The sequence below is a fragment of the Typopeltis vanoorti genome, chromosome 26 (genome assembly GCF_054136105.1).
Source record: "Typopeltis vanoorti isolate ZY-2024b chromosome 26, IOZ_Tvanoo_1.0, whole genome shotgun sequence".
NCBI lineage: Eukaryota > Metazoa > Arthropoda > Arachnida > Uropygi > Thelyphonidae > Typopeltis > Typopeltis vanoorti.
Window position 1 is genome coordinate 4317793 of NC_143574.1, and position 13947 is coordinate 4331739.

General features: G+C 34.4%; 1 protein-coding gene across 1 annotated transcript in view; it reads right to left on the minus strand.

Moving 5' to 3' along the window:
* Nucleotides 1-13947, minus strand: part of LOC150092279 (mitochondrial-processing peptidase subunit alpha) — a 98760-nt gene that overhangs the window by 21451 nt on the left and 63362 nt on the right. The window contains exons 8-9 of the mRNA XM_090414945.1: nt 11711-11819; nt 9916-10127 (exon numbers count right to left, since the gene is read on the minus strand). Coding sequence (XP_090271071.1) covers nt 9916-10127; nt 11711-11819 — 321 coding nt within the window. The remainder of the gene's footprint in view (nt 1-9915; nt 10128-11710; nt 11820-13947) is intronic.

Below are 13947 nucleotides of genomic sequence, written 5' to 3' on the forward strand. Positions count from 1 at the left end.
ACTGATGCCATTTAGTGTTGGGTAGGATAAAATGATTATCACAATGAAAAGAAAATATGTACAAATCTTTAAAAAAAATTAAAACTAGAACAGCTTTCAGAAGTAAACTGTAAACTCAAATATATAAATATTATTGAGAAAAATGAGTTTGAAAACAAAAACCAAACCTTCAGAGATTCCAGTAGAAAAATCTGAAGTAAACACTGATTCAGCCCGAAAGGCATGGTGCAAAGTTTATTTGGGATAGAGAATCCTTAATTTGTTGAGTCACCACATGTCATGTGGAGTTGAGAAACCACGGAAATATCATAAAGATCTGCAATGAGTTTTGTAGATCTGGAAAAGGTGTATACGAAGCAAAAAATCTGTTCAAATTGCTACAGTAGGACTGTGGCAATTTGAACAGCTACAGTCCTACTGTAGATGTAATGGGACATTATATAGAATAAAGGTAGAATACAATACCATGCAGTTTGTGTAAAATCTACATTGCAACACCAGTTGTTATTAGTACAAGTCTTCAGGATTCTTTAACTAAATTAGTGTAACAAATTTGGCATGAAAGCCAACAAAAAATTGTGAAAATAGGAAGAAATGTGGAAAACATAACCTGCTTTTCAATGGAAAAGTTAGAGAACAATGGAAAAGATGGCAACTAATAAGTCGCAACTTTTATTGAAGAGAAATTAAACATGGAAATAGACAATGAAATAAGCAAAGCTGATATAGTGTGAAACTAAATGAATACATCTAGTTTATAAGAGAACAATTAGCCGAAACACTAAACAAGCAATACACAAGACAGTGTGTCCAAACCAATTTTAACTCATGGATCTGAAAATCAGGTTTCAAATTGATCAAAGGCTTGGGTCCACACGTTTTTTTTTGAGAAAAATTAAGGGAGTAAACAGATGGTATCAATGGCAGCATCTTATTAAAAACAGTGTCCACGCAGTTAGCCTAGTGGCTGTGCACTTTGCAACCATATGCCTGGGGAAGGAGTGTCCTAGGTTCGATTCCTGTCACCAACGTGAGGAGCTTAAGGATCTTCCTCAGCCATAGCCAAGTTAGCCGGTCTTGGGTGTGGACAGCAGGGTTTTCCCCCAAGTTTATCTGGAGTTTTTCATCCCGCAAGCAGGCAAACCGGTCCTGTGAACACACACAGATCTACAGCCATAAATACTTAACCCCCATGAGGGGGGCTCAACTTGACCCAATAGGGATGGGGGAGAAAAAGGGAGGAAACTCCATACGAATAAATAAATAAATTAAAAACAGCGGAGTTATTAGGAAGAAGAAGACATTGTTAGTACAGCTAATTTAAGATGGTATTGTCATTTGGACAGACTAGGAGAAGAAAAGTTTGCACAAAACAGGTATTTGATTCAAGGGTAAAAGAGCCAGTGAAAGACCAAAATCTAGGTGGGATGATGCAGTTATAAGTACATTAGAAGACTGAAATATAAGATCTGGCAATACTGGAAGCCTCACATGACTAATATGAAGTGTAGATAGGAAACTAGTAATACTTTGAACTTAATGATGGGATTCCTATTTGGATACAAATAAGTAATATTATCTTTAACCAAAATGAAATAATAATAAAAAAAATAACAATCCAAATGAAGAAACAATAATATTTTTTAATTCAAATTGTGATGCAGTTAAAAAAATTATTTTTCAGGCATTGATAAATATTTCAATAAATCAAACTTCCATGCGCAAGGAAGCTAAATTGGCTATTTTGTGATATTTTCGTGAAGGGACTGTTTTATTTGATAAATATCCATAAAGAATTCATAAAAATGGGTATCCAAGGTTTGTAACACAATGTTTCTATAATGCATGATCTAGATGGATCATGCATTATAGAAATGATCAGTACATCCCTCAAACTGTGGAAAAGTGCAAACTCATTAACATATCCAAAAACAAACTGTAGTAGATGCATGGTATAGAAAACATACACCACTATAACAAACTATGGAAAAGACCTGGCATAAGTCTGACAGAATCGATGCTAATTTAAGCACATTAATGCAAACAGTAAAAACACAAACCTTCACCATATCAAACCGAATTTCCTTACAATTGATGTCACAAAATCCAACTACTGGAAGTAATCCGGTGTATCAAATTTATTCATAGTTTGTATTAAAACTGTAAAATAAAAGAAAGGAAAAAATTGCAGTTGAGGTCAGTAAACAAAGGAAATGCAGGCACCATACACAAAGCAAAGAATAATGGGGGGGGGGGGGGGGCAGAAGAAAGAAGAGAACAAAATTAGAAAAGTGAAAATCCAGACTTTATATTTAAATTTTGAAGTGTTAAGTTAAACGAATGCCATTTATCTGAAATCTTCCTAATGGAGTAAATAAGTGTGATCTGTAACATTAAAATCAGAAAAAAATTGTAATCTCAATGTCAACTTTATGAATGGTTATCTCCCGCAGCAAAGAGGAAAGAGATACAGGTGGTGAACAGCCAGTCTGCATTAATCAGACTAAAGAGAGTCCCTGTTCCTAAGGCTGAATGCAGGCAAGATTTCCATCACTTGCACTGCCGTACCTCCTACTAAGTCAGGCTGACCAATTATAAAGTTGATTGACAGCTGAAGTTTAAGTTTATTTGATTTTAATGGTACAGACTGCATGTAGTCACACCTTGGTTGACGTTACCTCTGGGAACGAAGCCTCGATATAATGAAGTCTGCAATTTTAAGCCCCATTTTACGTAAAAATATTAAAATTTTAAGGTCAATGCCTGGCAATCATTCGATTAGAGAACAATGGCAACTCGCCAGGCACTCTCAAGTTGTGGGTATGTCTGTTTTAACAGTTTCGCACGTCATCCGTATAATTAAGTTGTTGCTTACACTTCATAGTGATGTGTTTCAGTGTGGTGCATTGCAATAAATGACGTATATTCTCTGACAGCATTTCATCATCATCAAATTCCTGACATATATCCTCAAAGGGTGCACTGGATATGATACAACTACATGAAAAATTTACATCATTACTAACTTCGTATCTACAATTTTCCTCCAAATCAGTCTGTTATTTGTCAACACTCCAACATTATCAGATCTTATATTTCTATCGTTTAAGGCACTTTGTACAGTATCAATTCATCTATATCTTGGTCTTCCTCTGCATCGTTTTCCTTTCAACCTGGCAGAGAACACTTGCTTTGCTAATCTTTCCTCGCCCATTCTGTTTAAGTGACCATACCACCTGAGATTAGCTCTGCTAACGCATTCTTAGATGCTGACAATGTCTAGTTCTTTCCTAATATCCTCGTTTTTAATATGATATTGCCATTGATGCCATCTGTTCATACCTCTAATCTTTCTCAAGAATCTCATATCTGTGGTCTCTAGTCTTTGGTCAAGTGTTTTACTTCTGACCCAGCTCTCAGATCCATAAGTTAAAACTGGTTTGAACACTATCTTGTATACAGCTAATTTAGTGTTCCGACTAATTTCTCTCTTATTCCATATGAATTTATTCAATTGACTTCCTACCATACCGGCTTTGTTGATTCTGTTGTCTATTTCCATATTTAATTTACCATCTTCACTAAAAATTGTGCCTAAGTAGCTGAAATGTTTTACTTGTTCCACAGGTTCTCCATTCACAACACAGTTGACATTTTCAATGATTCTGCCTATTTTCATTGTCTTTGTCTTTTTATTGCTGACCTTCATACCATATCTATTACAACAGTTATTCAATTTCGTCAGGGAATCTTGCAAACTTGTAGCAGATTTATTTAGAAGTATAACATCGTCCACATAAAGCAAAGAGCTGACATTAACTTCTCCAATTCTGATATCATGTTTAATACCACTTTACTTCATAATGTGATCCATATAGATAATGAATAACAGAGGGAATAATGTACATCCTTGTCTCACACCAGATTTAACATTAAACTAACTGCTGACTTGCAACTCAAATAAAGACTAAGTATTGCTTGATATAATGCCCCATCGACACAATATAACTGTAGCTTATTGAATAGCTTCTCTCTTGGCACCTTGCCATATGCCTTTTCCAGATCGACAAAACTTAAATACAGATCTTTGTTATATTCCCATGCTTTCTCAACTATTTGTCAAAAAGTGAAGATCTGATCCTGACAGCCTCTATTTGGCCTGAATCCAGCCTGTTCTTCACCAAGCTTTTCTTCCACAATTCTTCAAAACTGCTTCTCAAGTATACTGGCATAAATCTTGCCAGGAACACTGAGTAGAGAAATACCTCTGTAATTCTCACATTCAGTTTTATTTCCCTTTTTATATATAAGGGGTACTATTAGAGATCTACTCCAATCATCAGGAATTCATCCCTCTGTACAGGCCTTCTGACCTATGCAGTGCAGTCACTGTAAGACTTTTATTACACCATACTTCAGCATTTGATATAATAGAATATCATCTACTCCTGCTGTCTTTTCACATTTCAAAGGTTTGAAATGTGAAAAGACAGCAGGCTTTTTCTACTTCAAGTATGGATATATATTCCTGACTGTATGACTGTTGAGTGTTATTTTACAACTATGCTATCACTGCTTGTTTTATTTAGCAATTTTTCGAAGTAATTACTCCATACTTCAAGGATATCTTTTTCTCCTGTTTTCATGTCACCTTTATCATCTCTAACTCCTTTTACAGCATCTTTCCTCCATTTCTAATCTTCTTCAACAACCTCCAGAATATCTTACCACCCTCTTGATATTTATTTTCTATGTTCTTGCCAAAGTCCTCCCATGACTTTTGTTTAGCTAATTTTACACAGTGTTTAGCTTTCTTACATTTGTCTCTGTATTTCTAAGAGCACAAGCTGACTTATTTGCCAGGAACTTTTGATATGCTTTCTTCTTTTCCTTCACTGCCTCTTTAACTTCCTGTGTCCACCATGGAGTTCTGATTTTTCTATCCTTGCAGACAACCTCATCACATGCCTCTCTGGCTGAAGCAATCAGGGTTCTCTTCAAGGCTTGCCACTGAATCTCCAAGGTTTGGTTCATGTTCTTAAACTCTTTCATTTTTTCTTCAATAATCTTTGTGTATTTTAGTCTACAGTTCACATCTGAGAACAGCTAAAATTTCATTCGTTTTAATACTTTCTTACATGTTATTCTTTTCAATACGAAATTCAGTTTTATCCTGCTCAAGACTAAATAGTAATCACTTCCAATTTCAAATCCTCTGTACACTCTGGAGTCCTGCACCAGAGAGAAAACATCACTATCAACAATAACATAGTCAATGAGACTTTTCTTATTCCTTGCCTCTTCTCTCCATGTGAATTTGTGCACATTTATATGTTGGAACATGGTGTTAGTAATAACCAGTCCATGTCCTGAGCAGAAATCTAACAGGCATTTGCCATTATTATTAGCTTTGCTCTTTTATCTAAATGTTCCAAAAATATTTTTGTGTGTTCTGACAATCATTTCCTACTCTGCTATTTAGATCCCTAACAAGGACCAACTTTTCCTTTTTCATTGTGTCAGTTGCTTTCTCTAAAGACTCAAAAAATTCTTCCACTTCTACCTTAGTAGAACCTTCTGTGGGACCATAGGCACAAATAAGTCTCATTGTCCAGTTTCCCCATTCTGATATTTGCTCACATCAGTCTACTTGAGACTGCCTGCCATTCAAGAAGATTTACCTTGTATTTAGTGTTGAATACTATTTCTACTCCTTCTTTTGCTTGATTGTCATTGCCTGAATATAACATTTTGTATTTATTGCTCAAAAAGATCTCGCCAGTTTTTGTCTTTTTTTGTTTCAGTCACCCCTATTATGTCGATCTGGTACTTATCTAATTCCTCAGCTAGCTCCATTTCTTTGCCATTCAGGCTTCTTATGTTGATAGTACTGATCTTTAACTCTGGTGATGTTGAGTTGGGGTGTGTTTTCAGATTTGTTCCAGTAGCTGACTTTTCGCTGTTCACCCTGGTTCCCCTGCGAAAACAACGGGGGCCTTGTTTAACCGGGTGACGCCCCAGCCAGCATGAAATTTTGTCATGTTGTACCATCATTTTGTATTTTGGTTTAAGCTAATAAGAATATAATTTGGTTGGCTAAATCCCAAATTGCCAGCCCATCTTTGTTCGTTCAGTATCTAACAGGGTGCAAGAAGGTGAGGATTGGACATTAGGTCAGAAGCCCTGGTCGGTTCTCTGCATTCCTTTAAAGGCTATGTGGAGGTCTGGTCTCCTCTAAGTTATACAGCTTTGACCCTTAAGCACCCCAAACTGAAAAAAAAAATCAAAGAAATCTGCATGGTACATTAAGCAATTTAATTGAATAGAAGATAAAGAGCAAATGTCAATTAAAACTTTTTGGAAAAACTACACCATTAAACATGCAATTGAAAACATTAATAGCCTTTGGAAAGAAGTCACTCAGAAATGCTTAAATGGAGTTTGGCACAAATTATGGCCAGAAGTTGTACTAGAAGAAGAAAATAACATTCAAGAGATTGGAAATGAAGTTATCCAGATAGATCAATCTATAGGTTTCGAAAATATCAAAGAAGAGGATGTAAGAAATTTATTAAATGCACAAGATGATGGTTTTTTTTAGTGGAAGATTTAGAAAAACTTGTTAGCAACAAAGCCAAAGAAAATGAAGAATAAATTAAAGAAGTTCCCACCAAAAAAGTGTTAGCAACCAAAGATTTAAAAAGGTCCTTAAATGACATTGAAAATGTTTTAAGTATTTTCAGTGAAAATGATCCTAATTTAGGAAGAAGTGTTACTGCTAAGCGATCAGTGTTAAATGCAATAAATCCATATAGGCAATTGTTAAATGAAAGAAAAAAAAAAAACAATCAATTTTAGATTTGTATTTTAAAATGTCATGATTTAATCTTTGCTAGGTTTGTAATATTGACTTTTTATTTAATAAAGCTTTTCTTTTTTCAAAAAAAAAAGTCATTTTCTTTACATACGAATGTATCCCTATTATGGCCATAGTATTTTTATCTCCGAGAACAAAGTTTCGCTTAACAAAGTAATTTCGTGGAACGCATCCTCTTCACCTGTTTCTTTGAATTGCTGCCATATTGTTTTGTACATTCATCATTTGGATCAACTTAATGGATTTACCTAAATCTTGTTGCACATGGATCAGAGAATTCAAATTTTGCATACAATAATGTACCCACTGAACTTTTGACTGTCACCAAATGAATGGTGCACATGCACACAAAAAAAACTCTTAACTAAACTATTCTTAAGTTAGTGACTATTAAGAATTTGGCTTGAAAAGTACATGTCAAGCAATGGCATTCATAAGTAGAAACCTTGTATTTGATTATGAATAGAAAATGAGTAAATGCTAGTCTGGTCAGCTAAGCTAAGTGGTTAGTATACTCACTCTCCAACCAAACTTTAACCTATAGCCCATTACCAACAGGCTGCAGATTCAAATCTTGTCATGGGCATGAAACATTTGTGAATATCTCAGTGGGAGAAGAAGTATTAGATAATAAGAATGAAGACAAAGAAAATATTATTAGAAATTTATCACAAATGGCATTTCTGTAATGTTAAATAGCCCTATACAAAAAAAAAAAAAAAAGCAGGAAGGAAGGGTGCGATGGGAAAAGATATCTGAAATAATTATATTCTACTTAAGTATAAAGAGCTAATAAGCTTCATTTCGGCAATGAAAACAATATTTAAATTATTTAAAGATATCTGAAATAGTTATATTCTACTTAAGTATAAAGAGCTAATAAGCTTCATTTCGGCAATGAAAACAATATTTAAATTAAGGGGATATTAAATCCCACATAGTTTTAAAACCGAATAAGAAACTCAAAGATTGGAATCAGAGAGTTTCTTGCCGAACATAGTAAACTATAAAGTATCGGCGACACTGGCGTGAGCAAATGCAAGTGACCCTAGCACGTAGTGCAATATCGGAAGTCTCACAGCAAAGTCGGTAAATTCTGATCACTATTCTTAGGTATATTCCATAATGTAAAAACACATTTCCTAGGAAATGTATGCTGTTATTACATTATGGTAGGGAGGTCACTACCCAGACCGGTTTCAGCCTTTTTTGAGGCTTCATCAGTGAGTAGCTAGCCCTAATACCGAAGTGTATAGCGAAAAGAACTTATGTACTCTGGTATTGCACTATGTGCTAGGGTCACTTGCATTTGCTCACGCCAGTGTCGCCGATACTTTATAGTTTACTATATTCGGCAAGAAACTCTCTGATTCCAATCTTTGAGTTTCTTATTCGGTTTTAAAACTATGTGGGATTTAATATCCCCTTAATTTAAATATTGTTTTCATTGCCGAAATGAAGCTTATTAGCTCTTTATACTTAAGTAACTTAATGGTTGCACCTGTTTGGAAACTCGCATTGCAGAGTACATAAGTTCTTTTCGCTATACACTTCGGTATTAGGTCTAGCTACTCACTGATGAAGCCTCAAAAAAGGCTGAAACCGGTCTGGGTAGTGACCTCCCTACCATAATGTAATAACAGCATACATTTCCTAGGAAATGTGTATTTACATTATGGAAAATACCTAAGAATAGCGATCAAAATTTACCGACTTTGCTGCGAGACTTCTGGTATTGCACTACGTGCTAGGGTCACTTGCATTTGCTCATGCCAGTGCCGCCGATACTTTATAGTTTACTATATTCGGCAAGAAACTCTCTGATTCCAATCTTTGAGTTTCTTATTCGATTTTAAAACTATGTGGGATTTAATATCCCCTTAATTTAAAAGTTATATTCTAGTTACCAGAGGAGAACTACTATCATTAGCAGAATACCTACAAGGAAAATCTCAGAGAAAAATATTGAGTATATTAGATAACAGTGAAGACTGTTTAAGTTGAGCATAAGCATATAATATTATAATTTGGTATAAGGAAGAAGCTACATATTAAATTTGGTGATTCAGCCTCTCCTATTTAGAGGAGATCAAACACACAAATGCTTTAAATATATATTAGATCAGTAGCTACGGTTTATATACATATTTTAGAAAACTATTACTATAGCAAAATTGAAAATGGAATGAAAAAACTAAAGCAATAAACAAGTTTAAAGAGAAAATTTTGGGAAAAACCATCAGTCATCAGGGATCTCTTTCTACTCCAAAGAAAACAGGAAAGACATTAATTTTGCATATTAATTTCTAGCAATATACATAGCACTGATTTGCTATAGCTTTCAGGCCTTTAATAGGTGGAAATTACAAAAATCTCTTCAGCTCAATGAGTACCTTTTCGTTAATCAAGAATTCTAGTGGTAAGACTTATACGTTGGTTAGACATAACTGGTAATTAATTTATGGAATTAACAATGCATATAAAGTAAATTAATTAAAGATAACTTTAATGAATCACTTCTATATTTCGACAATGTCACATTGTCATCTTCAGGAACATAAAGATATGGTATGTGCACTACAGGAATGTAGTTAGTTAGTTCCTGTAGTGCACATACCACATCTTTATGTTCCTGAAGATGACAATGTGACATTGTCGAAATATAGAAGTGATTCATTAAAGTTATCTTTAATTAATTTACTTTATATGCGTTGTTAATTCCGTAAATTAATTACCAGTTAATCAAGAATTAATTCACACAACAGGCTATTACTGGAAAGCAACAGAATTACAAAATGCCAAAAAGTGACTTAAATCAGTTCAGAAAGAAACGGCACTCTCCAAGACATCTAGGATTTTAGGGTTGAGAAACAATGCAAAGCAAGCACAGTGGCTTATAAGCTTATAAAAAATATAAAACAAACAAACGATGAAGAATAGTTTTGGGGAAAAAAAACATTTCATGTGGAAAATACTTTGTAAAATAATCTAGAAGGGTTATCTATTATTATTATTTTAGAATAGATAATATTTATTACCTGTTCAGAACATTTGTATATAATCTGGTATACATGCCCTTGCCTGGTCCACCTGCAGAGAAAGATCCACCACCTCCCATCATCATATTCAACACACAGTATGCTATAAAATCTTCATCTTGATGTGAACAGCTTTCCAAACCTAATACAAAATGGGCTAAGTCAGGTATAGGAGTGGGACCTAAGCTGACATTAGACAGATCTTTTTCTACCTAGGGAACAAAAAAGATGCTTAAAATGACATTACGTTAAAATGAATTTATTACAATGAAATTTGAAATACTATAGCCTTATACTTTAATTTTTTATCATAATAAATAATTATAGTTGACTCTTGCCATAGCAAAACTTGCTCACTATAATAAACTACCAAAATATCCCAAAATTCCTTAAGTATAACTATGCTAAAAGAAATTTGATGTTACAACTATCCATTATGACAAACTACTCCTGTGGTCTGCACAAATATGAATCATTTAGGTCCGTACAAATATGAATATATGAATCATTTAGGTTTAATGCTAAAATGACTAATTAAAATGATTATTTAAAAAAAAAAAAAATGGAATAAGTGGATCATCTAGTTCGAGAACATTTCCTTAATGAGTTCAAACTTGGTATACAGCAACTGAACAAAGCACTGTATTTGACTAGTTGAAAAACTTCGGGACAATGACACCATTACTCAGACTATCTGGATGAATACTCTTAATCTGCAAAGTTGTTCAATAAACTGCTAAAACCAATATGGCTGCAAGAACATATGAGTTGGGGTTTGTTTTCAGATTTGTTCCAGTAGCTGACTTTTCGCTGTTCACCCTGGTTCCCTGGTGAAAACAACAGGGGCCTTGTTTAACCGGGCAACGCCCTAGCTGGCATGAAATTTTGTCATGTTGTACCATCATTTTTTATTTTGGTTTAAGCCAATAAGAATACAATTTGGCCGGCTAAATCCCAAATTGCCAGCCCATCCTCATTCGTTCAGTATCCAAGTAGATACCCAACAGGGTGAACCACAAGAAGGTGAGGATTGGACATTAGGTCAGAAGCCCTGGTCAGTTCTCTGCATTCCTTTAAAGGCTATGTGGAGGTCTCCTCTCAGTTATACAGCTTTGATCCTTAAGCACCCCATCCTATTAATCATAACCTGAAAATCAATTTTGGAAGGGTGACTTAATCGGCCTGGCTGGCCCGAGTAGTTAGCATATCTGCTCTACAGCCAACAAACTGTGGGTTCAAATATAGCCATGGATGTTTGTGCCTCTCTTTAAGTAGGAGATGAATTTTATCACCCAGTGTGAGATCACCTACATTCTTATTGGAAGCCTGAATGGCTTGCAAAAGTTCCTAGTCTGGTCTGTAGAGCAGGGTTCCAGAACAGACAGACAAAAAAAACTTTTTTTGTCTAACAGTCCAGAGCTGATTATTAGACCAAAAAAGTCTAACAATCAACTCTGTGAACACACAGACATAATATTCAGTACCCAGCAATGCCAATCACGTCAAGTGAACAGGATTAATATTCATGCCAAAATATAACTGACATTTCAACACACTGCAGCAAGCAGTGGGAAAAGAATGAGAATGGGGAAAGGGGGGGGGAGGTGTGGTTAAATAGAGAAAAGTGTGTAATAAGCAAATGTTTAAATTCCTACAACCATCTTCAACCATGTTTGGCATTAACTCATCCTTCATTAACATTTTTCTATATTAAAATACACCAAACATTCAACAGTATGTTCTGAACATAAATAAGTTAGAAATTGCAATTTAAAATTCTGCACTTTTGACTCACCTTGACTAGTCCTCCTGTATACTGTGCAAGAGATTTATCTGCAACAATATTGCTTTTCAATACAAGGTTTGGGTCTATTTCCCATATCGGTCTCTTCTCAACAAAATATCTAAAAAGATTTTTTAAATTTTCTCATCCAATATATATATTTTTTTAATTTAGAGACATAAACATACCATGTTTAGAACACAAATTCCTAACACTTCCTAAATAAGATATTTACAAAAACACTATGCCTGGCACATAAGATTCATTCACTTTTCACCCAGGCTGTCAAAAATAACAGTGATTTTTTGAAGCAATATTACATATGGAAGATTGCAGAATATATGGTATACATTTAATTCTGCAGTGTTTCCCAAAGTGTGGTATGCATACCCCAGGGATAAGTGAAAGGTCTTTAGGAGTATGAGACACTTATATATATATATATATATTATTATTATTATTTTTTTTTTTTTTTTGCTTTTATATTTGCAACTGTACTGTTGCAAATAAAATGCAGCTTTATTATCATTAATTAACAAATAAATGCAGCTTTATTATCATTTTTTAATAACAAAAAATCTAAAGAAGGCGTTACACAAAATATGTTCTTGGCATGTATTGACTGACCTCCATTAGAAATGCACCTAGTTGACAGAATGAAACAGTTTCATTCCAACTGCATGGTTCAAACCGGCTACATTAAAAGTTTAAATTCAAGTACAGTAACCCCCTGACTTACATAAATTCGCAGTTACATAATAAATCTTGAAAATTACAACTACTAGCACGTATTAACATGTTTGCGGCTTTTGTATCTTTGACATCCATTGCAGTATGCAACGACATAATGTTAACTAGACTCGCCATTCACAGCAAATGTAACGAATAGTAACAGGCAGTGACAGGTTACCAGTAAATGGTGAGAGCAACAGAGGGCAAGTGTGCAAAAGCTGTAACATTCAAACTGAAACCTAAATTAGAAATAAGGACTCCGTAAACAATTCCTCCTTTCCCTGACCCGTCAGTAGTCCATGCCTCCCGCGGTTAGTTTAGTCACTTGTTTATCACCATTAGTGTTCATTGTTTATTTACCCTTAAAATGGATTTGAAATGCAAAACCGAATGCGCTGGTAATAAATCTAAAAAAACAAAGGTCACTAAGGCTTATCAAGTAATAAGGAATGAAGGATACAGTTGTCAGCAAAACTATGGTTAGTATTTGAAACCAATGACACTCTTGGACTGATAGCAAGTCTGAACCCATCCAACATGATATGTAGAGTGGTAGGAAAGATAGTTGGTCTATTACAAAGCACAGAGGAAAGCTCTATCTTTAAACTTCTGTGGTTTGCATTTGTTTTAATGCTCAAAACAAATATATAAATAAACATATAAAAATAAATAGGGTTTAATTAATTTTGCCAACTGCATCTTCAGGCATAAAACATACTTTGGCACTTATGTGAAAGTACTTACCTCTTGTCAATATTTATTAATAATTCTAGAAAGTAAACTAGGCTAAGCCTTGGCCAAAGGACTGTAAGTTTTAGGATTACAGTCTTCTAAATTTTGGAGGAGTTTACTATGTTTGCAGCAAGCTGATACAAATCATCATGTTGTACTTGTCCACGGTAAAGGTATATGAGACTTAGTCTTGTGCTTTCGGTTTATATATTGGATAGGAACACCACAAACTGATGTGCGTGCTTCCAATAAAACTATGTAGAAAAGAACAAAATCTATGGCTGGATATATAATTAATAGATCATTAAGGGAAATTTTATATTTGGTTGGTATATTTAATATCTTAAAAGATGTAGGGAATTATATGTGAGCCTACATTAATGAGACATGAACCACATAGGAATGATTAGCACATTATGTATATTCAATGAACTGCTACATGGCAGAACAAAGTACAAGTCATCCCATAATCTCTAGATACACATGACTGCATTTATAATGTGTATAATTTGAAATCAGATCTGTCATCATGATCATCAATTTCTTCAAGGGGTGTTCTGGCTTCTATGAAAACACAACATGATTAAGTTAACATTAGTAATAAATTCCTGTCAACAATTTTCTTCCAATTTAGCTTATTATTTATCAGCTCCAATATTGTCATATCTAACATTTAATTTTTTTCTCAAGGAACTTCTGACTGAATCAATCCACCTAGATCTTTGTCTTCCTCTGTCTTTTTCGTGATATCTTGGTATCAAACACCTGTTTTGCAAACCTTTCCC